The sequence below is a fragment of the Phaenicophaeus curvirostris genome, chromosome 9, assembly GCF_032191515.1.
Source record: "Phaenicophaeus curvirostris isolate KB17595 chromosome 9, BPBGC_Pcur_1.0, whole genome shotgun sequence".
NCBI classification, from domain to species: domain Eukaryota; kingdom Metazoa; phylum Chordata; class Aves; order Cuculiformes; family Cuculidae; genus Phaenicophaeus; species Phaenicophaeus curvirostris.
The window spans coordinates 35,036,745-35,061,703 of NC_091400.1; the positions used below are offsets into that span (position 1 = coordinate 35,036,745).

The window sequence follows — 24,959 nt, forward strand, 5'->3', positions numbered from 1 at the left end:
GGCCTTGAATAAATCAATGTACAGTAAATAACCATATTTGCCTTTGTCATCCAGAGGTGTAATCTTATCATGATGACCTTTCTATGAAAAAAAAAAAAAGCTGACTGGCATAAATTACCTTTTCTAAATGATTTTTGATAGGTTGTTAGATTCACTGTTTTTGTGAGGATGGGCTGTACTTATAGCCAAGCACAAGATGCTGCCATGGGCAAAAAGGGTCAGCACAACACAGCCTGGGTCACAGGGCTCAGGGCGAAGATTCAGCACCAAAACTGGGTATACCAACGTTATTCCTTTCATATCTATCTCCCGGCCCTTTATCCTTCACTGACATAGCTGTGAGTGGATCTCTGGGTCACATTTCTGTTCTGCTTGTTTCATGCCTGTAACAGAAGTCCTGAAATTGTCCCACCTTTCCTGTGTATTATTTCTCTATAGAAATATCAACTGTGTTGGCTCTGGGAGTACCCACTAAAAATTCCCAGACACTCAAGTTTCAGTATTGCCTTTATCCATCTTTTGAAACATGACAAAGTGGAAAATGTTTAGAGGTTCAACTGCAGACAAACCGTCCAAGAGTTTCAATGATCTCAGTCCACTTTCAGCTCAAAAGGGCTGACATAACAGCATGGCTGCGAAGATTCCTTTCTGGGATGCAAAGGTGTTTGTGTAACGTGCTGATCTTTGACAGAAGTTTGTGAAACTTTCATCTTGCAGCAGAAAAAAATGTGGAAAGACAGGACATGGTGGATAGAGCAAAGTTAAACACCTGGTGTTATTCAAGTGGATAGGAATGGTTGGACTTGATGATCCTGGAGGTCTTTTCCAACCTAGTGATTCTCTGATTCTGTGAGTGAAGATAGATCCAATTTATGCTGGATTGAACACAAAATTTCCCAAGCATTTCCCTTCTGGCACAAGAGTGCCCATTACATGGGTCAGCCAAACCATGCCTTGACAGTGTCACTGCTTACAACCAACAAAAAAGTTTCCCTCCTTCTTCAAACCACTTTGTACCTGGAGTGCATTGCAGATCACAGTATGTCACCACATTTTACAAAGGCTTGTAGTGATAGCATGAGGGGCAATGGGGATAAACCAGAGAGGGGCAGAGTTAGACTAGACATAAGGAGGAATTTCTTCACCATGAGGGTGGTGAGGCCCTGGCCCATGTTGCCCAGAGAAGTTGTGGCTGCCCCATCCCTGGAGGTGTTCAAGGCCAGGTTGGATGGGCCTTGGGCACCTGATCCAGTGGGAGGTGTCCCTGCCCAGGGCAGGGGGGTTGGAACTGGATGATCTTTAAGGTCCCCTCCAGCTCAAACTGTTCTACGATGCTATGTTGATGTGCTGGATCTGTGCTCATCCAAACCTGAGATGCTCCAGTTGGAAGGTTATATGGATTGGGCACTGTGCTCCTGCCAGGGACTTTGGGATGGCCTGGGTATAGGGTTACACCTGGTCTTAATAGAGATGTCTCCTAATCAATAATCTGGGAGCCCGTTTTAGTGTTACAGTCCGTAGACGGGCTGTTTTATGAGCAAATGCAGAGGAAGTGATAACCAAGGTTGTTAGACAGCAGCTGAACAGACTTGTATTGAATAATTGATATTGTCTTCCCAGCACAGTTTTTTTTCTTTTGGTTTGGTTTTTTTTGGTTTGTATTGCTTGCCCATCTATAATATTCCTAAGATTATGTTTTCTTAAACAATTGAATTTTCAAACCTTATTTCAAATCTGTCAAGCTTATTTGATTATTTCTCCAATATAATTTAAACCACTTGAAAACCCTCAACATTTAATTCCCTTTCAGCTGCATTCTATTTTCAGTGCAAGAAAAATGCGACAGAGACTTACTGTGCATTGCAAATGTTGAACTCCCAAGACATAAGGGTTTTACTGAGGGGAGGAGAATATCAGCAGCATCATAAATGCAAAGATTAAATCATTGTTTTCTTTAATTCACTAAAGGGGCTGAAGCACATCCTGGAGAGAGGGACGTGTATCAGTTATGGCTTGAAAGGCATCTTGAAGGCATTTGGTAGGCTGAGCCTCCTAAAACAGGAATTCCAAACTGAACTCAGGGAGAGGTCCCTTTCACATCTCTGAAACAGCATTCAGAGATAAGAGAGCTCTACAAAAAGACAAAGAGCAACAGCAGAATCGTTCCCAGGAGTATGAATAAAAGCCATTAGAAATAAGGAACTAAAACGAGCCGCCTTCAGAGCTTCGCAGAGGATAAATGTCCTGAATTATACCCCCAAATCAATAACGCATGTGCCGTCCTTCCTGTTGTGACCAGCAAATGAGCACACTACCTAGAGAATGAGTTTGCTTAAAATAGGAAGGGTTCCGCTGGCTCTGTATTTTTGCCATGGGCAAACTTTGAATTTGGTGGATTTTTTGTGTCTCCAACTGAGTAGTAATTATTCAAGGCCATCCTGGGGCTCTGTGGGTTGGATATTAAGAGGAAGGGGGTTTTTCTCATCTATGTGTTGGGTTAGAAACACTGAATTATGCTGGTTAGGATGTCCTGGATGTCTTGCAGTACTTGCTGGTGTTACCTACTGACTGTTGGTCTGTAGGAAGGTCTCAAATGCCTCTGTCAAGCACTCTGAGATGAATCTACATGGAGTCACTTGTAATTTCATGCAAATGTAGTTGTCCTAGGTTTCTACCATGAGGAGGAACAAACTGTTCCCGATTCCAATGCCCTTTTCCATAGGTTATTTCTCTATGGAGGATGTAACTGGGTCAATATCTGGAAGACTATTCTTAGTGATGATCTACTGATGGAAAGTGCTTTTGTTTGGACTTGTCTCTCAGTAAATCATCTCAGATGCATTGATCTAGAGTGAGTAGCTCAAGATTGCCCCCAAATGAGTTCTGCTGCTTTTTGCTGTGTCTGGCAATTGATGCTGCTCAGGACCATGTCATCAGCCCTGCCAAATCCCTGTGTAGGAATGTCTTAGGTAGGATTTCCACATTTTTTTTAATCCCGTATTATTAATTTGCTGTAGTCCAAGAAGTCTTCTGACTCTTCTCGTAGCATTTAACCCTAACAGATCTAGAAGATGTTTAGGTATTTTAATGGTTGTTTTGTGAATCATGTAGGTTTGGTCAATGTCCATGTTGGGAAGTAGTCGTTCATTGGAAGTTCAATATTAGGGACCCAACTCTCAGGTTCTTTTGATTTGTTGGAGGCTGAAAGAAGTTGCCCAGGAGAATGTGAAATGCTTGTGATTCAGATGACCTTAAAAACATTTAGAGCTTATTTTTCATTTGAATGCATGTAGTTATGAAGACAGAAAACTATGGAAAGATTTTTAATATGTTCATTTAATGATGACAGCTAAAAGGATGGAGGCGGGAAGCGGTGTTGTAACAGCAGCAAAAATTGTAGAACAAGGTTCGTGCTTTGGAAATAGTGTTGTCAGTGTCTTCGTGAAAAAGATATTATTATGACAATTGGCTGTCAAGTGCAGTAGACATCTGTTATAGATGAAATGCCCAGCTTCAATTGGTTTTGAAGATATTACAAATACCCAATTTGGAAGAATGGGACAAAATGGATCAGGCATTGCAAATATGATTTGTCACTTCTTTAAACTCTACCGTGCATTCAAAATGCTGATCAGTGTTTAAGAATCTCTTGAAATATAGCAAAAGAGTCAGTCATAAATGTCTTTTCGTTTTCTAGGCGTGGTATTACTGTCTTGTGAGAGATGTTTTTTGTTTGACTTTATTCCCATGTCTCAGTGATAGGTTTGTAGTTTCAGTCAAGATGCAGAAGCAGAAGTCGGGCTTGGTGCACTTATTCCAGGATTGTCACAGAGGCTCAAGGGTGACAGTTTATTTCCCATGATATCTCCCTGAGAAGGGGGGAAAAAATGCTAGAGAGAAACTCCTTGACAGTAAACTGTTTTGAAGAGGTAATACGTATTTTGCAAGCCAAAGACAATTTAATTTTAGCTGCATTGCGCATGCAGTATCACATAAACCAGACACACAGGGTGCAGGGGTGTGAGGCTTCTTGTGACAGCTGTCGTCTTTAATAACCTATATAAACATGTTAGAAAAGACAGGTAAGTTGGAAGGTATAGAATCTTTGCTTTAGGAGTATAGGTATAATTTGATTTGCAAATATGAAGAAATACCAGCTGGTACAGTAGAGAAAAATCCCGTAGTGTACGCAAAGAGTAATAGCAGGTGTAGGTTCCCTCCGTAGGCTGGCACAAGAGTGGCACTGCTGGGCAGTGCGAATCCATTGTCTTGAGCTGGGGTTGTTCAGCCTGGAGAAGAGAAGGCTCCGAGGAGACCTTATGGTGACCTTCCAGTACCTGAAGGGGTTACAGGAAAGCTGGGGAAGGAATGTTTACAAAGGCTTCTGGTGATACCATGAGGGGCAATGGGTATAAACTGGAGAGGGGCAGATTTAGACTAGACATAAGGAGGAATTTCTTCACTATGACAGTGGGGAGGCCTTGGAACAGGTTGCCCAGGGAAGTGGTGGCTGCCTCATTCTCAATAGTTCTATGAGTTGATTAACTAAAACCATGCCTGCTTAAAGTTTGGTGGTGTTTCCAAAGTAGTTGTTGCTGTTGAGCAACAACTTGTAGCAGTTAGAATCACAGAATCATAGAATAACCAGGTTGGAAGAGACCCACCGGATCATCGAGTCCAACCATTCCTATCAAACACTAACCCATGTCCCTCAGCACCTCGTCCACCCGTGCCTTAAACCCCTCCAGGGAAGGGGACTCAACCCCCTCCCTGGGCAGCCTGTTCCAGTGCCCAATCACCCTTTCTGTGAAAAATATTTTCCTAATGTCCAGCCTAAACCTCCCCTGGCAGAGCTTGAGCAATAGCCCTTCTCAAAATGAATAAACTTGTGTGAGTGCATGTAAAATGGGTGAAGGAGTTTCCATACTTGCTAATTTTTTTCCTTCCATCTCATCATGACAGTAACAACTTTTTTTTTTTTTTTTTTTTTTTTTTTACAAATTGTGCGGTCTCCCCGGTGACTGCAAAATGAGATGTGGTAGGAGGGCTGTCTCCTATAATGAACCCCTGTCAGGGAAAGACAAGGACTGACAGAAGCAGAGTAAAAAATCCTCCGGAGTACCTGAGCAGCCTTTGGAACACAAGCAGAGCTTGGACCAAGATAAGGTGTACAGCCACGTCCTGTTGTGTTGCCCTACACGTGTTACCTCCAGGGCAATCTAAGTTTTGATCTCATGGTATCAGCAAACCACTTCGTGCATTAGCATCATTATTACCCTTTTCATCACAAGAGGGAAAAAATGCAGTCCTTTGCACTTGCTTTACTTTAGACTTTTTCATAAGGAAAAAGACCAGTTCGTTTGCTTTTTGAATCCCTCCCATTTTTGTATGTATGGCAGCTCTTAGGATGTAACCAGGTGTCTGGGAGAAAAAAAATTCCTACAAAGCCCTTTCAGGAGTTTATTTACCAGAATAAGGTCTGTGTTATGAGTGGCAGAGCTTTAAATCTGTAACTATAACATCTTCATCCTTTCCAAGATTAACAATTGCAAATTATTTTAATGCTTTTTGTAGCTTTAGTGCAGCAGACAAGTTATCTGCAGCACCTGCAGGGCAAATGAGTTCTCTCTACGAGATGCATTGGATGGGCGGCTTTCAAGGCCAGACGTAAGTATAAGAAAGCATGCAGGAAACTGCTTCAGGAAAAGTAGCCTTGACTTAGCAATTACATTCATAATAGGGTAAGGATTGAGTTTCTGGAGAACAAAATGCACCTTTTCTAAAGGTATTTTCTGCCACTTCTATTGTGGTGTGTGATGTGTATGAAAAAAACCCCTAACAGTTTATCCTCCAAATAATCTGACAGAAAAGAGGAATTGTATTTTGATGCAACAGTTTGGAACCCAAAATGAATATAGAGCACTGTCTTTCTGCACCCCTGCCTCCCTTGCATGATGGCTCTTGCACAGAGGCATCCTCAGCATTAGAAGGAGATGGAGCTGTTGGAACGGCTCCAGAGGAGGCTACAAAGATGATCCAAGGGCTGGAGTTCCTCCCATACAAGGACAGGCTGAGAGAGCTGGGATTGTTCAGCCTGGAGAAGAGAAGGCTCTGAGGAGACCTTAAAGCGACCTTCTAGTACCTGAAAGGGCTACAAGAAAGCTGGGGAGGGACTGTTCACAAAGGTTTGGAGTGATAGAACGAGGGGCAACGGGGATAAACTGGTGAGGGGCAGAGTTAGACTAGACATAAGGAGGAATTTCTTCACCATGAGGATGGGGAGGCCCTGGCCCAGGTTGCCCAGGGAAGCTGTGGCTGCCCCATCCCTGGAGGTGTTCAAGGCCAGGTTGGATGGGGCTTGGGCAGCCTGATCCAGTGGGAGGTGTCCCTGCCCATGGCAGGGGGGTGGAACTGGATGATCTTTAAGCTTTCTTCCAGCTCAAACTATTCTATGATTCTGTGGTCCAGCAGCTCTGCAGCTCTCAGGCACTACTTGCAGTTGTTCTCACCATTCAAAGGACATTCCCCATTCCTCCACCTCCTCCGGACTTTTTGTGTTTTCTCCCTAGTAAGCTCATACACTGTTCAGTCAGTGGGTGTTCTCGGTGGTCTGGCATTGCCAGCCATTTCCAACACTGGATAACTTCCGAGTCATCTCTGAACACCCTGGGAGACGGTTTTGCTAACGATCTAAATCTCAGTATGCAATTTGCTTACTAGGATAGAGATAGTTTTTTAAAGTTTTGAAATGAAATCCCACATCTGCGATAATGCAAAACATAGAGGCAAGACTTGATTTGCACTTCTGCTTTCTGCTTTCCTGGCTTGTGTTAGGATTTATTCCATATTCAGCCTTTTTTTTTTGCTCTTTATGGCTGTATGTGACAGGATCTGTCCTGTAGGATGTAATTGTGGTGTAGGAGCAACATATTTTTTTTTTATTTTTTCCTCTTGAAGCTCTCTTCTACAAGTTTTCACTTTCAAACTGATGCCAACCAGATCTCAGGGCAGATGTCAACATGGGAAAGGTGGGGCGGCGTGTGGTTCTCTGCTGCAAGAGGTCCCAGTTTAAGAAGGCAAAGAGAATACAGCATGAAAGATTGCATAGTAAATTTTTATCCATTTCCACGAATAAGGCTGCAAGCATGTTTCTTAGTTCTTTTTCTTAAGGTCTTGATACTTGCAGAGCCAGAAGTCCCTGCCTGACACAATTTGACGGCCAGTGGGCAGCTGCCAGTAGCATTTCCAGCTTGATCTGTTCGAAAGGTAGCCTTATATGAGTAGCCTAAATCAAGCATCAGCTTCTGCTAGGTAAGGTTTAACCTCAGTTGTTTCAGAGAAGAGAGACAGTGCTGTTACTGGGATCCCAAATGTGGCAAAGCAGGGACAAAAACCTTAGCATTTTTCAACCTTCATTCCAGTTGGGTGCCAAAAAAAGAGTTTCAGGAAATGCAGGCAAGACTTCATTTCCTTTTACTGATCTTTTTAGATTTTTAAACTATACTTACCCATCCTGCCCAAGGCAGAGAACAGTGAGAACAAATGCATTTGTTATGGTGCCAACCAATAATAAAAGATAAAGGGTTTGTTTCGCAGCTAACCCACAAGGACCGTCTGCTGTCGACTGCAAAGCTGGATGAACACTTTCAATGAATGCGCTGTAAAAGTTTGGGGGGCACATCTTGAAATGCATTTAGAAAGTGAATAGCTGCTTTTTTGTTAGGCTGAAGAAAGAAGACAGCAGAGGAGCCTGCACAATTTTCATGTGTGTCAGAAGATAAATGTTCTGTCAGAGTGCTGGCATCTCTGCCGCTGAGTAATTTTTTTAGGGTAAAATGAACCCCTTGGGTTACTTCCAGGATTATTTGGAAGCCGTTGCTGGTTTAGTACAAGAGTAATCCCATGGGATGAATCAGAAGGATGAATCAAAGGATTACTAATGGGATATGTTGCTCATTTCTCTCTATAACTACCTGAAAGGAGGTTGTGGAGAGGAGGGAGCTGGGCTCTTCTCCCAAGTGACAGGGGACAGGACGAGAGGGAATGGCCTCAAGCTCCGCCAGGGGAGGTTTAGGCTGGACATTAGGAAAAAATTTTTCACAGAAAGGGTCATTGGGCACTGGCAGAGGCTGCCCAGGGAGGGGGTTGAGTCCCCTTCCCTGGAGTGTTTAAGGGACGGGTGGACGAGGTGCTGAGGGACATGGTTTAGTGTTTGATAGGAATGGTTGGACTCGATGATCCGGTGGGTCTCTTCCAGCCTGGTGATTCTATGATTCAGCCTAAAGGTTGAGAGCAGCTCAGTGACTGCAGATGACCAGGAATGGAAACCTGACCTTTCAAGCTCCTTCTACTGCTTTCAGATTGGGCACATCTTTGCTTTTGTATCAGGATGGAGATTAAACACGGTCATTTTGGTGCAGCTCTTTTCCCCTATTTTGGCAGCCTCTGTTCAACGTGTTGAGCTTGGTGAAAATGTGTTGCTTTCAGCACCAGCCGGAATAGCTGCGCTTCTGTTCCTGCAGACAGCAAGCAATTCCCCACGGTGCCCTCACCAGCTATATGGGCTGTCATCCCCTACAAAATATTCTGTAGCTGAATAGCATGGAATATAGCCAGCAAAAAGTCACCTCTCCTTGCCAGCATGAGCAGCTCTTCTACCAGTGCAGCTACTTCTCTGTTTTGTGTTCAAAGCACAGTCTAGAGAGACTGGAGAAAATCAGAGGTTACCCTCATCCCATTACCTGCGATAGCAGTCACACGTCATTTGCAATAAAGCATTGCAATGTTTGTGGATTGCCTAAAAAAAATATTGGGAATCTGGTTTGCTTTGGTATGTGCTACCTTTGTAGGGTAGCTTGGATCTTCACGTGGATCTTGGGCTGTAGTTTTGGAAAGGGGCCAATATAACAGGCATAAATAATTTGGTAGAAATACTTTTTAGCACCCACCTCACCATCAATAACTTCAAGGGGCAGGCTCTAGGTGCGTAAAATTTCAATTGTGGAAGTGTCTCTATTCCATAGCCAGTTTTATTCCATAACCTCATCACACAGGGGTGGGATTTTTTTGACTGATTGGACACCTTAGCTGATGTAAGTGCTGATCACCGTTCAGCTGTTTGCTTCAGGGGGGAAATTATAGCAGACTTGGAGCCTCTTCTGCTTAACCAGTTTCTCTCAAAATATATTTAAAGGATTAAGCAGCAGCGAAAGCTCTGGTTGTCTCTTTGGCTTGGGAACAATCAAGGTGTTAACCTTGGATGAGCAAGACGGGACTTTGATTCTCGCCTTAGCGCGGGTGTATTCTAGTGCAGATCTTTTCCTTTCAGGGCAACTTCTCAATAGTATCTTCAGTGCAGAGAGACAAATTGCTGCTTATTAAATGGAACAAGAAGCACCTGGAGAAAGCCCACAGGAGGACTGTAGGAGACCTGTAGGCAACACAGCTTGCCAGGAAAGGCTGAGCAGGTTGCAAGTACTTAGTCTGCAAAAAGCAGAGTTCCCTGGCTGTTTGGGGGGAGAGTTGTGGAGAAAAGTGGAATGAAGTCCTTTACATGTGCTGCAGGTAGGAGTTTTAAACTTTCTTGAGAGTCTTCGGTGTTGGATACAAGGATATCTTTTTTTTCTAGCTGTAGCAATTGTTACTGTCTAGTGTAGATGTCATGGGTGTTTTAAAATCTTCATTATTGATGGGCTTTAATAAGCACTTGGAGAAGAACTTGTCAGAGAAAGTCTGGGTTTACTTGATCCTCCTTTGTTACGAGCAAAGTGAGTCATTTCTTGATGAGATTGAGTAGCATTTACTGAGGCTTCTGTTGTAAATAGTGAGTGCTTCTGAACTCAAGTGCTGAATGTTTTCTTATGTGTCTTTTCAGACTTTCTCACAAACTTAAAAAAGTTACAGAAAAGATTTAAGTTTTCTTACCTGTTGCTCTGCAGCAATATCTTCAAAGACTTACTTTCTTTTGAATCTTACGCTACTGTTTGTCTTTCTAGTGTGTGTTTTCCTGCCTGCAATGTTTTGCAGCTCAGCTGTTTCCCTCTAAGCTTTCCCTGTGGAGCTGAGGCTCCGTTTTCCTTTGAATGCAAGTACCCATGTGGAAATAGTTGCCAAAAAAAAGATTTTTAAATAATACAGAGAGATTCTAGAGGAAAGAAAGAATCCGTTTTATGAATCTGTATTATTGTGGAGAGTAAGGGTATATTTTTCTTTACCTGGAGAATCATGCCAAGCGTTTAGTGCTGTCCTGTACACTTGAGCATATTTTCCAGTCTTATTCTTCTATTGGTGTTGTCATCAGATCTGTTTGTGACATCATTTAGCAGGTCAGTAAATGTTTTCCCTCTGCTGCTTTGTAAAGGTATTTATTCAGTACAGTGGTTTTTTTGGTACTGAATGATGGGCAGGCTCCTTTCATGGGACTCAAATATGATTTGGTGGTGTTGTCACTTCTAGCTGTATCTAGAAAGATACTGGCCCATCATAAATCACCTCATATCTGTGATATTAATTGTGTAATTCTGTGAGGTGAAGTAGTTGGAGCTTGTTTTGCCAACAAGTTGATTTTCCCATTATCTACTTTATTGCTGTGTTAAACTTGTAAGCATTTCTATTAGGAATTTTTCCTTGCTTACTTAATATCCTACATTTTCAGTATTAAGATTTTAGAATTGGTTCAGCGCTCATATGCTCCCTGTTTCTCATGCATTTGGTCTATAATGAGTGTGTTTTGCTACCTTCCCTTGTGTTGTGTAAGCATAATTATCTGTAAAAAATATGCTGTTATGCATTCTTCCCCAATTTGGGAGTGTAGTGGTGCAACCACAGTAGAATTTGTCCAGATGTCTGGGAGTATTGTCCTCTCATCAGTTTATTCCTCGCTTGAGAATGCTGAGTTCGTATAGTGAACTTTCATTTTATATTTAGGCCCAAACATCATTTATTTTCTTTTTAGTTGCTTCTCTGCTCTTCTCTGCAGTTATATTATCCAAAGTAAAGCATGAAACCTTATGTGAAAGGAAAACATGATTTGAGTTAAATTTACCTGTCTGCAGGGAACTCCTCCCAACAACCCCTTCCCTTCTAGCTTTCACCTGATCATAAGTGTTCCTGAAATCAGTCCAGCACTGGGGATCTTGGTGTTAGGAGCGTAAGACCACGTTTTCACCATGTAAGGGACCCTGATAATGCAACACATGGGTGAGCTGTTCTTGGAAGTAGCCTCAGTAGAGCTGTATCAGCTAGGCTTGGGCTAATATTTTGTGTATATGAATTGCTAATTAGTCTACTGATGACAGGAATTTTTAATTAAAGCAGGTACAGCACTACCTTCCTGCCTCCAAAACACACATTGTGTCTCTGTTTCATTTAGCATCATTTGGGAACATTGATGGACATAAAGTTTTTATGAAAACAGAATGAGAAACTGAGGTATTACAGAATCATAGACTGATTATCAAGGTTGGCAGGGACCTCTGGGATCATCTCTGCTCAGGCAGGGATTGAGCTGGTTGCCCAGGGCCATGTCCAGATGGCTTTTGAGGATCTCCAAGGAGGGAGACTCCACAGCCTCACAGGGCAGCCTGTAAGTTAGTGGGGATAGAGCTTCAAGGTCAGGGTACTTGCAGAATATTTGGAGACCCAACTTCATGTTCCTCAGCCTGCCCCAGACCGAATTAAATCTCAGTCCTGTAGCCCCTAGACTGCATTGCCATCTCACCTCGACCAGCAGGTCCAGACTGGCCTGGGACGCCTATGTGGAGGGAAGCACCAAACAAGAGGAAAAGCTGCCTTTTTGGCAAAAGAAAACAAACTTGGATGCAGAGCTCCCCATGAAGTCTCCAATAAGTCTAACAGTCCTTTGATGTTGTTTTGTTGCTGACCCTGTATCCTTCACAGCTTCATGCTCTGCATTTTTTATATCTGCGTGTGGCTTCAGTCAATCTTTTATCTGTTGGTGCTTAGAGCTGATTTTTTTCAGCCTTTTTATTGTTATTTATTTCCGGTGGGATGAAAGTAAAACATGAAAAACTTTGCACGCTTGTACATGTGACTGAGCAGGTTTGTTACACAGCAAACCCTTAATTGATTCTTGGTTGATTAGCAGCTTTATTACTGGTTCTCCAGATGTTTACTGCAAGTGCTCTCCCATCATAATAAAATGCATCTTGGCTGCCAGAAGAAGATCAGATTTCTGTTAGATATGCCATTTTTCTGGTCAATGCTCGTTCAGCCCCAGACAATGAGGGCAAAATATCTCTGGAAGATAGATGAGAGAAATGCAGCTAGATTTACGGTATGTATAGAGGGAGCCATTAACCAAGAGTTTTTTTGTATTACAGTGTTCCCACATTCCAGAGCCTTCCTGAGGAGATACTTAGTAAGCTTGCAGATGTCCTTGAAGAGGTAAGTGCTTTTAATTTCAAGAACTAACGAGTTCAGAGTCTGCAAGCCTTCTGGTGGCAGTATCGGGCTCTTTATTTTTTTTTCCCCCAATGAACACTTTCACAGTTTTGCTCCCAGTCATGGTTGACTGTCCTTGCATATCAAGATGATGAGTGGAGTGATGTGAAAAATGAATCCAGTTTTAACCAGAGCTTACATATTTTTTTAATTGGATTTCTATCCAAATCGGTTGGGGAAACAACAGGAAAAAAAAGGAAAAACAAAAAAGCCCCCACTCTACCCCAAAAAACCTCCAACCCCTGTGTAAATGGATGAAAATCAAAGTGAACATGTAAATGGATGGAAAAATACTTGAGTTCCATTGCAGGCAGTTTGTCCACATAGTTTATTTAGTCGTGCTCGGCTCTAGGCCGGCAGAATTGCAAGTGATTAAGTATTACAGAAACTGTTAATACAGCCTTTCAAAACTAGCCCTGTATGATTTAACTGCAAGAGATCTGTGTCCAGCAGTATTCCATTTCTTCTCTTGTTGGGTATTTCCATACGTACCTTGCTATCGTGTTTAATAACTGTGTTTATGTGAGAATGTTCACGTGTACCACCTCTGCCATTGATTTTAAGAAATGCCACTGCTGACATTTAATTTGATTTTCTTTTTAAGAGCCTTGATAGGGTGTTGTTATTTCTTTGCCTTGTACTTTAGTATACAGATAAGTTCTGTAATCCGAACAAATCGGCTGTCTGTCATACAGAATAATTGCATACCATAGATAAGCTTTATTTCCTTTGCTGCTGGAGAAGTGCTCAGATTTAGAGAAAGGGCGCATATTAACTTGATATGCTGTGAATTAAATTTGCCTATCTCAAAACCGCATGCCTAACCAGAAACAGTTTAATTTGCTTGGATCGCATAACTAGCATTAAGCTCCTTATCAAGAGTTAAGGAAGAGAATAAGTAAGTAAAACTTTTCCAGGGACACTTAAAAGTTTCTTTGCTTAAAATGAGGAAATGAGGCAGCGAAGCAGCACCTGTGGGGATAACTGTGAACCCTTAGGGGGATGCTGTGGTAAGAGAGGCTGGTCATCCCAGTCTGTACTGGGATACAGCTCCCAATTTCCTGTTGGAATCACCCTTTTTATTCCTTTGGGTTTGTCTTTGATTGAACATATTGCCTTTTACATAAGCAATGACAAAAAAAAAAGGTCCTTATTATGATATTATGCATTTTGTATTTAACAGTATCTAACATATTGAAACCCAGTGACAATTACTTTATTTTATCCTCTCTGTTGCTGTAACAAGGACTGGATAAAAGTGACTGATTTGGCACAGTTTGAGGTATAGGAAAAAAAATAATCTCTTAATGTTGAGTTTTCATGCGTTTTTTCTTTTGATACCGTCTGTGAATAATGCATTGCTTCTGTCCTATATTCCTTAAATAATTTCTAAAAGCTGTTAGCTAAAATCCAGAAACAAGAAAAAGCTGGTTTAATTGCCTGTTACCCAAATTAAAAAGGGAAATGGCGTTATAAAGACAGCAGGGAGGGAATAAGATCAGTGTTTGATAACATAATTTTGTTTCTGGAATTGTTGGAAATCTTATGACAAGTTCCTTGAGTAACTCAAGCATCCACAGAGCTCAGGGGGATTTCCTTTTCTCTTGCAGTGGCTTCTAACTTGTGTGAGATCCCTCCCATCAATGGAATTGCTAATAATTTATACATATGAGAGCCGGAACAAGTCTGAGTTCACTTTTAGCACATTCAAACGCAAGCTACCCACATGCTGTGCATTTGCCAGGAAATCTTCTCCAAGGAGGGAATGAATTAGCTTTCTAGGGCCATAAATTACCCAATTTCCAGGCCCTTATTCTGGATATGGAGCCTTCTCCAGCTGTAAATCATTGCAGTTGACACTAATCTCAAAGCAACTTTAGACTCCCTAGCCCAATCCCAGGATTTGGGAATCACAGCTAGACTGTGGCACAGCTTTTCCCAGCACTGAAACCTGACCCATTACATATTTTTTAATTATTAATGTTTCTCAACATTTCATATTAACAACCATCACTGTAATGTGTAGCTGACTTTATTAACATCTCTGAAACCACTGAGTAACGACTGCAGTGACTTCTACTCTGGTGCCAAGCATCCCTTCCAGGACAGAGGTTGATTGATTTGACTGTAATACCATTTCTGCTGGAACATCGCTGCCTGGCCCCTGATTGTATTGCATTGTTTATCCTCGTGCTTGCCAAACATAATGTGTGAGTCAACAAGTAATATGTTTCTGCAGCTTGAGACTTAATTCTTGTTTTAGTTGGGTTTTGGTGGCTCAGTGTCTTAAGGAGAAGTTTGTCTGCCTGTAGAACAGTTTTCTCAAATCGTTTGCAGTTACTTGCCCCAAACCCCTTTGATGCCCAGTTCCTGTGAGATGCATCCAAATTGCAGGGTAAGATAAGAAGAAAGATTTAAATCAGTGGACTTGAGTCAAAGCAGACGTGTGGGTTTTAGGTCAGCTCAGCCTCTGTATCAAATAAACTAAGCTATCGGCAAGGGGTAGCTGTTTGAGAGGGGCAGGGGAGCAAGGGTTAATGGTGCTTATGCTGTGCAAGTGATGAAGGACCCAAATCCATCAGTTATTCTGTATGGGAAGCAGTTTTTATCTTTTTGGAGTGGTGGATCTCATCCCACCTTTGCTCTGTCTGGGATGTGATAAGCAGCACGTGGCACTAGAGCCTAGGGGTTTAATAATGGCATTTTTAATACTATCTCCAGTGTCTTCCTAATTTTTTTCCTTAGTGTCTGCTTTTTTCAGCTGAATAAAAAGATGAAAAAGCCCTTCTTGACCTCCCTGTGGCTTTTTGAGCATAGTGTCCTGGGCTGCTCCTTCCTATAGAAACCTGTTCATAATCCCTCTGGGCTCTGGTGTGCGCACTCACGGCGCTGACGCTTCACAGCATTGAACCCATGGCAAGATAGTTTCACTGTACTGTTTTTTGGTTAAGAACATAAACGTGTTGACGTTTAAATATTGGAGGAAAAAGCTAGTTGGAAAAGAGAACAGCAGCCAGGCTGCTGCTTAAGCCTAGCTGTGTGCTTTACCCCCATCCGAGTGCTGTGCGACTCACATCAAATACCAGGATTGGTATTGTATAAATGGCTTTATTCTGGATGAATGCAACTCTGCTTTGGAAAACAAGAAAAGCTCCTTCTTGCACATTATTTTTATTCATGAAACATCTGAATAATTTCAGTTTCCTTAGGTGAAAGAGGGGATTTTGTTTGCAAATTGAAAGACTCGCTGTAGATGATTAATAGCCAAGCGTAAAAGTCTCTTTTTTATAAACCTGGAAAACTTGTGAAAATACAAAAGCCTGACCTTTTATTCCCCAATTTTGAAGGCTTTGAAACAATTTATGATACTCTTTTCTGAATACAGACTTTGCAATTTTTTTTAGAATTAAAAAAAAAATTTTTCATCAGGCACTCTTAAATATGTATCAGCTCGATATCAGAAAAATAAATGGATTTTTGTTAGTATACATTTCTTTCATAAGAATATGTAGCTTTAGCCTTATGGCACTTCATTATAATGTGGGCAGTTTATGACAGGAAGGAATAAAGTATTAATTTATTTTTATTTAGGAAACTCAAATGCTTTGAAACACCCATAGAATAACTTAGAGCAGCTGCAGTGCCATCCACGTATGACTGCTCCAGCTGATGTTTGGGTCCTGTCCTCTCTTGCAGCCCCCAAGCTGGAAGGTAGTGCAGAGGCATAGCTGCCCCAAGGGGAAAATTTAGGAGGAGAGGGAAGTTGGAATTGGAGTTCATGATCTCAAAGGTCTTTTCCAACCTAGGGATTCTACAGTTCTGTGACTGTGAGGTATTGTCAGAAGCCCTGGGGGTCATAGCACAGATGTGTCTGGTGTCACCCAGTGATTATCTGGGAGGTACTGGCATTGTCAGCATTTTCAGTCTTTATGGATTAACTCAATTCGTTGAATGAAATCAATCCTTAAGGAAGGAGATTGGCAAGCCTGTAAGAAGTGGATCTCGTTGCCGGTGGTGACACTGCAGGCAAGAGAATAAAAAGGGGAATTTATGATCGCAGAAGAACAAAAAACCCCAGAGCACCCAACCTCTAGTATAACTTCTCAAGATGTGACTCCTCATGGTAAACAGACAGGTGCTTTCTCATCACCTTTTGACTTGGAATGTGGGAACAAGTAGGAACTACCGTAGACACGCGTGGGATGGCAGCGGGTGGACCTCCTGCCAGTGGCCTTCAGCTCTGACTGTGCGTTGGGAAGAACTTTCCAAGAGAGCTCAGCAGGAGGAAGTTACTCTTGTGGCAGGATGCAGAGTAGATGCTGAGAAAAGGGAAACCCGAAGGCATGCAGGACAGCTGTGCTGGAGAAAATGTTTGAAATATTTAGAGGAAGAGGAACATTGGTCTGGGGTCTGCATTCCCAGTGTGGCCAAGGAGGGGCATGAGCTTGTTGTGAGCTTGCACAGTGCTGGAAAACTCTGGGCTGATGTCTGCTTCTCCCTTTTTTTTTTTGTGGGTTTTTTTTTTTGTGTGTGTGTGTGTTTTGTTTGTTTTGGTTTGGGGGTTTTGGGGTTTTTTTTGTTGTTGTTTTTCTCTCCTTCTTTTTCTTTGGAGTAAATAGTAGGGATTTCTTTTCCATCTTGAAGTTGGTTCACTTTCTGGTACCCATGAAAGAGGGTCATTCAAATATAAAGCATATATCCTTGGAAGATTTATATCTAAAATCAGTAGCTCAGGTAACAAGAAGTTAATTAAGGTTGCTTGACATTGTCTCTTGAAGCCATTTCCCGTTGCTTATGATTTTGCTGACTTACACATTTGATCTGAAATTATTCATTGTGGCTGCTGGCCTACAGTGATTTTTCTAATTTTTTTTCCCCAATTGACTACTAATTCTGTTTCCAAGAAGGAGATTACTTTGTCCATGTGTCTGGATGGACTTGTTATCAGCCTGAATATCTGTCCCAGCTCTGAGTTATGTAGGGCTTTCAAGGTAGGGGAAAGTGGCAGGAAATCAGAGAGCCTGGGGAAGCTGGAAAGAATAATACAGGATTTAAAAGTTGTGTAGTTTTACATACACAGGAGGAGGTTGAATTAAGGGTTCATTGGCATTTTTCAACTCTAGCATTTTCTAAATCCTGCATACTTGATGTTCCTCTGCTGTTCTGGATTTATTGTACTAATCCATATAAGATGTTATATGTATGAATCTGTGCAGTCTGAGTGACAGAAAAGCAATAAATGCAATTTCAGTTTGATTGCTAAAGTACTGAAGATTCTTTTTGTGTAGATAGTTTAGATTTGACACTATCTCAAATGGATTCTTCTTGCATATTGTGTGTCCAGAACCCTAGATAGCTTTGCTATTTATGTATCATTATATTTACACATTTATATACATATAATTTGTATAATACTATCAGATTATGTATTACAAATATATGATATTTGTATGCTATATATGCAATATAGAAAATCTCTATAATAGAAAATATTATATGTATATTTGCTCTAAATCAAGGATGCATCCCATTTCATTTCGGAGTCCTAGGTTCTAACAGTACAGCTTGGCTAGGGTGTGAGTTGGAGACCCAGGGCTGCTGTTCTTAAGCGTGAATTTTGGAAACTGTTTCACTAGAAATGTTGATGCTTCAACATTTTCATTTGATTTAATGTACTAGGGAGGTCCAAATGCCAGTGCTGTGCTTCTGCCCAGCTTGGGTGGTTATGACTTGGCTACCTCATTGATCCGTACGCGGATATGATCATGGAGAAATGACACAGCCAAACTGATCAAGAAGTGTAAGTGAGGAGAAATGTGTTAAAGATCGCAGGCAGATAATGCCAAGCCAGAAATCTGTTCTTGCAGCTCACTTGTGCAGAGCACATCTTGGGAGTGTGATCTCAAAGTGCTGAAAGTATGGATCGCAGTGCCTGTCTGCAGCCATTTCATTAAAGCTGCTGTAAATTTGTGTGATAAGGCTTGCTTGCTATTCTTCTCTAATTTTTTCCCCGCACAAGACTGACATTAATAAGGGATGAATGGTAAAAGAAACAAAATTCATCTCTGTTGCTAGTGGTACAGGTCCTAATAAAGAACAACGATCTTGAAGAAAGTTTCTTTGTGTAATTCAGCTTCCCAGGCTGGCTTGGGCAGGCCTGTCGTGTTTTACTAGCCTTCATGTGAAGATGTCAACCATCCTTCTTGCTCTGCATTGTGAAATTAGTATGGATTAGAAATTCTTAGGATGCCTCTGTTTAATTAACAGAGCCTGAATAGTATCTTCCTTTTATGTAGAATTGTGTGGCAACAATGAATAGAACAGGAAAAATATGCAAAACTAATTAAATTTCAATATAATTAGCATTTTTTTCTGCCCAAATAAGACTGAGGATCAGCTTTAGGTAAAGGAAACCAAGTCTAATATAATCCTTGCTGGTCCATCATGAGTGTCATGACGTAGAGCTTGGTGGTTGAGTCTGCCTGGACCAAAGGTGACCACTCCATCCTACTGGAAACAAAACCCAGAAAAACTGAAGAAGGCAATAGTGATGTGGGGCACCATCTTATTTTTTTTTTTCTCTACTTATTTGGGATCTGGCACACAAGGTGTAGCCCATCACATTTCTGGGTTTTGGTGGGAGTAGGGTGGAAAGCTGCCTTCAGAACAGGCAATGCTGCATCTCTGCAAAGAAAAACCAACTGAGTGTCTTGTGTGAGTAACGGGGATGGAAAAACACAGTGGGCGGAATGGAAAACGGAACTTGTGCATACTCAGGATAAACACAGCTAAATATTTGTCTGATTCATATGAGTGTGGCTGAGGAAAATAGAGTACTGCTGGTTAAAATAAAGGTGCCAGAAAGTCAAGGTGTAATCAAGTGCTTGACTGATTTGCTACATTTTCTCAATTTTACTGCTTTTCTAGAAGAGCGTGTATTGCAGGAAGTGCTAGAACTCTCTATATTAAGAGAGCTTATAGACTGCTTTGGAAAACCAACACAGGAACGTTTGTGAATAGGGGACTTCCTAAAAATACAGATGTACGCTTTAGTATAAAGGTGGGATTATTAGGGATGTATGAAGAGAAGGCCGTAGCTGTGTCCTTTCCAAAATGTAGACATCATAAGAGACACAGGGAAAAGGTTCAGCATTCATATGGCCAGGACTTTGAATGAGTTATACGTTGTAAAAAAACCACAAAACCAAACAAACCAACCCCACAAACCAACAAAAACCTCAAACCCTTACCTGTGCAAGGTCTGCTGAGATTGAGTCCCTGCAGACCTATGCTGAGACTCAGCTGGATTCAACATTCAGAAAATCAAAACTTTGGTTTGAAATATTAGTATTTGTGCTATGAAGCTCTCCTGAAGGCCAGTTTTCATTTTCTGGTTTACTTGGACTCCTTGGTGGTGGTAGTTAAGCTCCGGTTAGAACCATTGACATCAGTGGGAGCTAGAGGTTGATGCATCCTCAAATGAGGCAAGGGATTACATCTCCACTGGTGGCAGAGGCAAAGGAAGGCTCGGACTGATGCTGCTGAGCAGATGTGGGGAGAGGTGGTCGGGCAGGACCTCTCTTGTTGGTTTACGCAGGTTGACGTGCCTGGTGCCATCACAGCACGGCTCAGTGTGAAGGGCAGAGGTGGTTACGTGGCACTGATGAAAAGATAATTAAGACCATTGTATGCAAAGTACCTTAGACCCTGGATGTGAATGTTTTTGTGTGCAACCAGGGTGATCCTTCAGTGCTGGATGTTATTATCGTGTTCTCAGTTTGTCTCAAAGATACGTTACATTTGTGTTCTTATCACAAGATTTTCTTTAGATATAGCTTAGTATTTCCACCTTGAAAAGCTTTGGCAAAATGTGCTAAGGGTTAGTCTTAAAATTCTTCTAAGGCATGTTCATCTTGGGCTCCTTTTCTGCTACATGTCCCTTCCCTGGGCTGCAAAGGATTGGTGAGGTCTTGCAGGCATTGGTGTTGCAGGGTTTGCTGTGCCATGTCCCTATTGCACTCTCTTCGTTAGCAAGATCTCCAAGTCCATCTCTGGCTTTTAAAACTGTAGCTGAGGCCCTTGCAGTTTGTCTTGTTTCTAAGTTCTTCCCCTGAATGTATAGGACAGCTGGGTCTTTCTCTTGCCCTTTCTCCACAAAGTATCTATTATTGCCTTTTCTTCCCCAACCCATCCTTCTCATGATTTACCATCGAAACCCTTTCTTCTCTGAAAAAATCCCTGTGATGAACACATGTGAAGCTTTTTACCTGACTCCCAGCTGCTCCGCATGGACAACAGATTCCAGTCTGTGCATTCTGCAGTGGGTGCAGCTGATGAGCAATGTAAACCTGCTAGCTGCAGAAGGCTTCTGCTAAATACTCTTTGCAGTCAGGGAATTGTATTCTCTTTTCAACTGATTTTTATGAAATGAATTTTAGAAATCTCTCAAGAATCAGCTTGCATTTACACTGAAAATCCCAGCAGCTTCGGAGGGTTCTTTTTTCACAGGCTTTTTATGGGGGGCCAGATTCCTCCAGAGACAGTAGGAGCTTATTATTATTTAACTTGATGTCAGAAGTACTGCTGCCCTTTTCTCTGGGCTTATTTCCTAAACCACAAACAAAAGATCTGGGTTGGGGATTTTTCCAGTGCAAATTGTGAAATCCATTGAAGTTAGGTCAAAGCACCCTGGCTGGGGAATTACATCTCCTCCGGCCATCTGAAGCAGGTAGATGTATGTATTAATGTAAATTTCCATGAGAATCAAGAAGAACACTCAGGAGGGTAAGAGCTTGGGGTTGTAAAGAGATTTCCTCAGCTACTAATGCAGCACAGTAGCTGTTGTGAAGCCACCTGGAGAAACCATAGACAGCTCATTAGCATCAAGTGTTAGGCATGCTGTTTATTCACTAGCATCCAACAATGAAGATGTGAAAGCTAAAGCTGGAGCCTGAATTTTCAAGTGTGATATTTGTACTGTGATTTCTGCGCCCCCCCCACCCCCGACCCAGCCATGTATCCCAGAGAAGAGTTTTGTAGTTGCCTGTTTTTCAGTTGCCGATCGAGTAGCATCATCCTTTTCAGGTCATTACACTGTCCTCCTGTTTTAAGGTTCCCTCTCATCAATAAACACCTCTCAGCCACATCAGTGGATAGAAAAAAGCCTCTCTGGCGATGATGTGGCTGTAATCAGGGCATGTGGTGACGGCAGCATCATGGAACAGTTTCCAGCAGAAGAGAAGGAAATACCTGCAATGATTCTCTGGGATCTAATATTTTATTTTTATTATTATTTTTGCTAACAGTAGGTTAAGTGGATGTTAAAGCTTTCTGTAGTGAGTCACTGATAAGGCACTAATTCATAGAGCTGCCACCCTTGGTGTCGCTGCTCTTGGGTTATCCAGGTTTTGGGGCAGAAGTGTTTGCCCTTCGACAGGTCAGATTCAACCCAGCTCTGGCCTATCTGGAATTTTGTTCTCTCTGAGCGGAGTCTTCAGACAATCTGTCACAGCTATAAAGGAAAGGAAGAAAAACCAACAGCACCAAATTGTTTTTCATTGGTAATCTTAGATGTTTTCCAGGTTTTCATAGATATGAAAAAAAGGATTTAAGTAAATCCATGAGTTATTTTTTGCCCTGGCAGATGTGCAAACTCTCCTTTAGAAACATGTAAAATAGAATGAGGGACATCAAGGAGGTCACAGGATGCAATTCAGGACAGCCAAGTAAATTTATCCTCTGTGATCCAGCCATTTTTCCCATATCCATTAGTTTACTATTTGTAGTTTTAAGAGGCTCTGCAGCGTGCGTTTGTGCAAAGTGCTCATGGTTTTTGTGTTATTGTGCATTTTGTTTGTTGCTTTTGTCTGCGAACAGGTTGGGACCAATGGGCTTGTGGTTGACCTTCACTTCTTGTGTTAAGCAAATAGAATGTATTCAGTTCAAATTGAAATATAATTCAAATCTGGGCGTCTGGCAATTTCTCCTGCAGCTGATGGGGCTCAACTCAAGCCCCTCCCCGCAACGGGGAGCCAAGGCTGCTGCTGCTTCTGATGGGATATGGGCAGTGTGTCTGGGGCAGAATCATAGAATCACTAGGTTGGAAAGGACCCACTGGATCATCGAGTCCAACCATTCCAGTCAAACACTGACCCATGTCCCTCAGCACCTCATCCACTCGTCCCTTAAACACCTCCAGGGAAGGGGACTCAACCCCTGCTGGGGCGTTTCCCTTTCCATCTGGGCAAGTGTAAAATTGAACTAGAAAATCTACATCAGATGTTGGGTAAGAAATAGTCTTCTGAAAGTCTATTTGTTTCTAGTGAGGTATCAGTAGCATGGTATGGCTCTGTCTTACTCCGTGGTGACCAGAGTGTGGATTTGTAGAGCAAATGCTTCCCTCTTTAAATATAATTACAGTATGCTTTGACTACAAATTTTAAGATAAAACAAATGTTAATGAAATACATTTATGAAAAAAGAGCAAATGAACATCCCGGTTCTTCCTGCATCGGCCCCCTAAGCTCAGGACTAGGATCCTGTGGCGTTTCCAAGGGCCTGATATCGGCATTAAAAAGGAGATTCCCTGACAACCTGAGCGCTCTCGGCCACCCGGTGATTTCCTGAGTGGATCTCCCCATAGATGAAGCACTTGCTCAGTGCCAGGGCTTTGTGCAGGCCCAGGGAGAAAGAGATGGGGGGCTTGGCTTTGCTGCACTCTTCATGGGAAACCTACCAGGAGAATGTGTCTGGTCTGCTGAGCACCTCCTTCTGTGAGTTTATTTTAATAGCAGTTCCCCAAAATCATAGCAGTTTCTGAAAACCCCTAATTTTAACCCACATATCACTAGTTAAATACATACATATGCATGCTAATTTTGGTGGCAATGAACCAAAGAAACAAAATCCAAGTTTATGCTTATTTGAAAGTATTCTGTGATTCCCAGTCTCTAATCCTGAACGGTCTGAAGCAGAAAAAGAGAATTATTACTAATAAAGCTTCTTTGTCTGAGCCTCACATAAATGTACTTTTATCTGTAAAAGCAGAAAAATATAATTAGCAATTATATTTAAAAAAACAAATATTAATTAACTTGATGCGTGTTTGAATTATGATTTTCTTCCAGTGGTTTCTTCTATACCGTTGCCCACAGTGACACCTACAGGCATTCTGTACAAGGCTGGCTTGCAGGCTGTAGCCTCAGGAGCAAGCCATGCCAGGAATTAATTGGGAAAATTTGAAGAGAAGAGTAAATGTAGTCGTGGAGACAGCTGTGGCCTCCCAAGGAATGACCACCAAGCATTGAATGTTGGTCCTTTGTTCTGTTCTGCAACATCAAGCTTTGAGTCTTCCTGCACCATCTGAAGATGACCCTCTAGCAATGGAGCGGGTCATCAAATCCCAGCTTTGTCCTAGTCAAAAGGTCAGGTGTTAATTAGGAGAGATCCACCTCCTCTACCGCAGACCTTGGTGCCTTCTCATAATATGCCCTGACTGGCAGGTGTTTTGTTTTTTCAGGGAGTTTACCTTCCTTGGGAAATGAACTTGCTCACACTCCCTTGGGTAGCTTTCACTTTTATTCCGGTATATTATTAAATATTCAATTAAGGTCTTGGGCATATATTTGAACTTACTTCTTATTTCCCACTCTTTAGTGTGGTATTTGCAGTATCTCTGAGTTGTAATAATAGTAATTTAAAAGTGTCTTTATGATAGCAGAAAGCCATTTCACCCTTAATCCGTGAAATACTAGGCATTAGATATCCTAATAGGTGACCACAAGACTAAGCCACTGGAGGAAAGGAGAAAAACATTAGAAACGGAGTTACTGATGTGGTAAAATTGAAATGGCCTGATTTCCATGCTATGCAGAATGCCGCAAAACACCATTTGAGAGAACTTTTATTATTTACATTTTTAGTACCTTGTGGCTTTCTGTCCTCCCTGATAGGTGAAGCTTCCCAAAGTGGAATTTCTTACTGCTCTAGGGGTCGGATGCTGTCTGCTGGACTGGGCTCATGGGAGGAGACGAGGCCAGAAGCAGCAGCAGGTGGTTGTGGGGCTACAGCCACTAGGACAGACTTTTCAGTAATGAGTATGTCCTCCTTCCATGCCACCTTTCGGTGGAAGCAGGATGTCATTCTGATGGGGAAGCTCCTTGGTTTGACTGCATAGGGGTTGTCAGATTAAATGAAGTGAGTTGTGGTTTTGGCTTTATGCATTTCTGAAGATTAGCTGGTTCGGATGAATCTTCTGACCCTAAAAGAGTATGAAATTCTCAAATTCTGGGCACGGTTTGGAAATTCTGCCTGTCATTTCAAGTCTTCAGGGATTATGGAAATAAGAGCATGGCACTGTATTTGGGGGTAATACACAAGTTTTTCTTTAAATGGCTTCAGACTTGTAGTAGTGGAGCAGGTATAAAACTCATCATCTCAAAACATTGTCACAAGAGGTCACCAGAAGTTATACAGCCTAAGATTGGAGGTAAACACCT

The 24,959-nt window shown here is 41.9% G+C and overlaps 1 protein-coding gene across 2 annotated transcripts in view; it reads left to right on the forward strand.

The window, feature by feature from the left end:
* PRKG1 (protein kinase cGMP-dependent 1) overlaps nucleotides 1-24,959 on the forward strand; it is a 473,692-nt gene that overhangs the window by 317,009 nt on the left and 131,724 nt on the right. For both annotated transcript variants that reach the window (XM_069863903.1, XM_069863901.1), the window contains exon 5: nucleotides 12,342-12,405. In XM_069863903.1, the coding sequence (XP_069720004.1) occupies nucleotides 12,342-12,405 (64 nt within the window). The remainder of the gene's footprint in view (nucleotides 1-12,341; nucleotides 12,406-24,959) is intronic.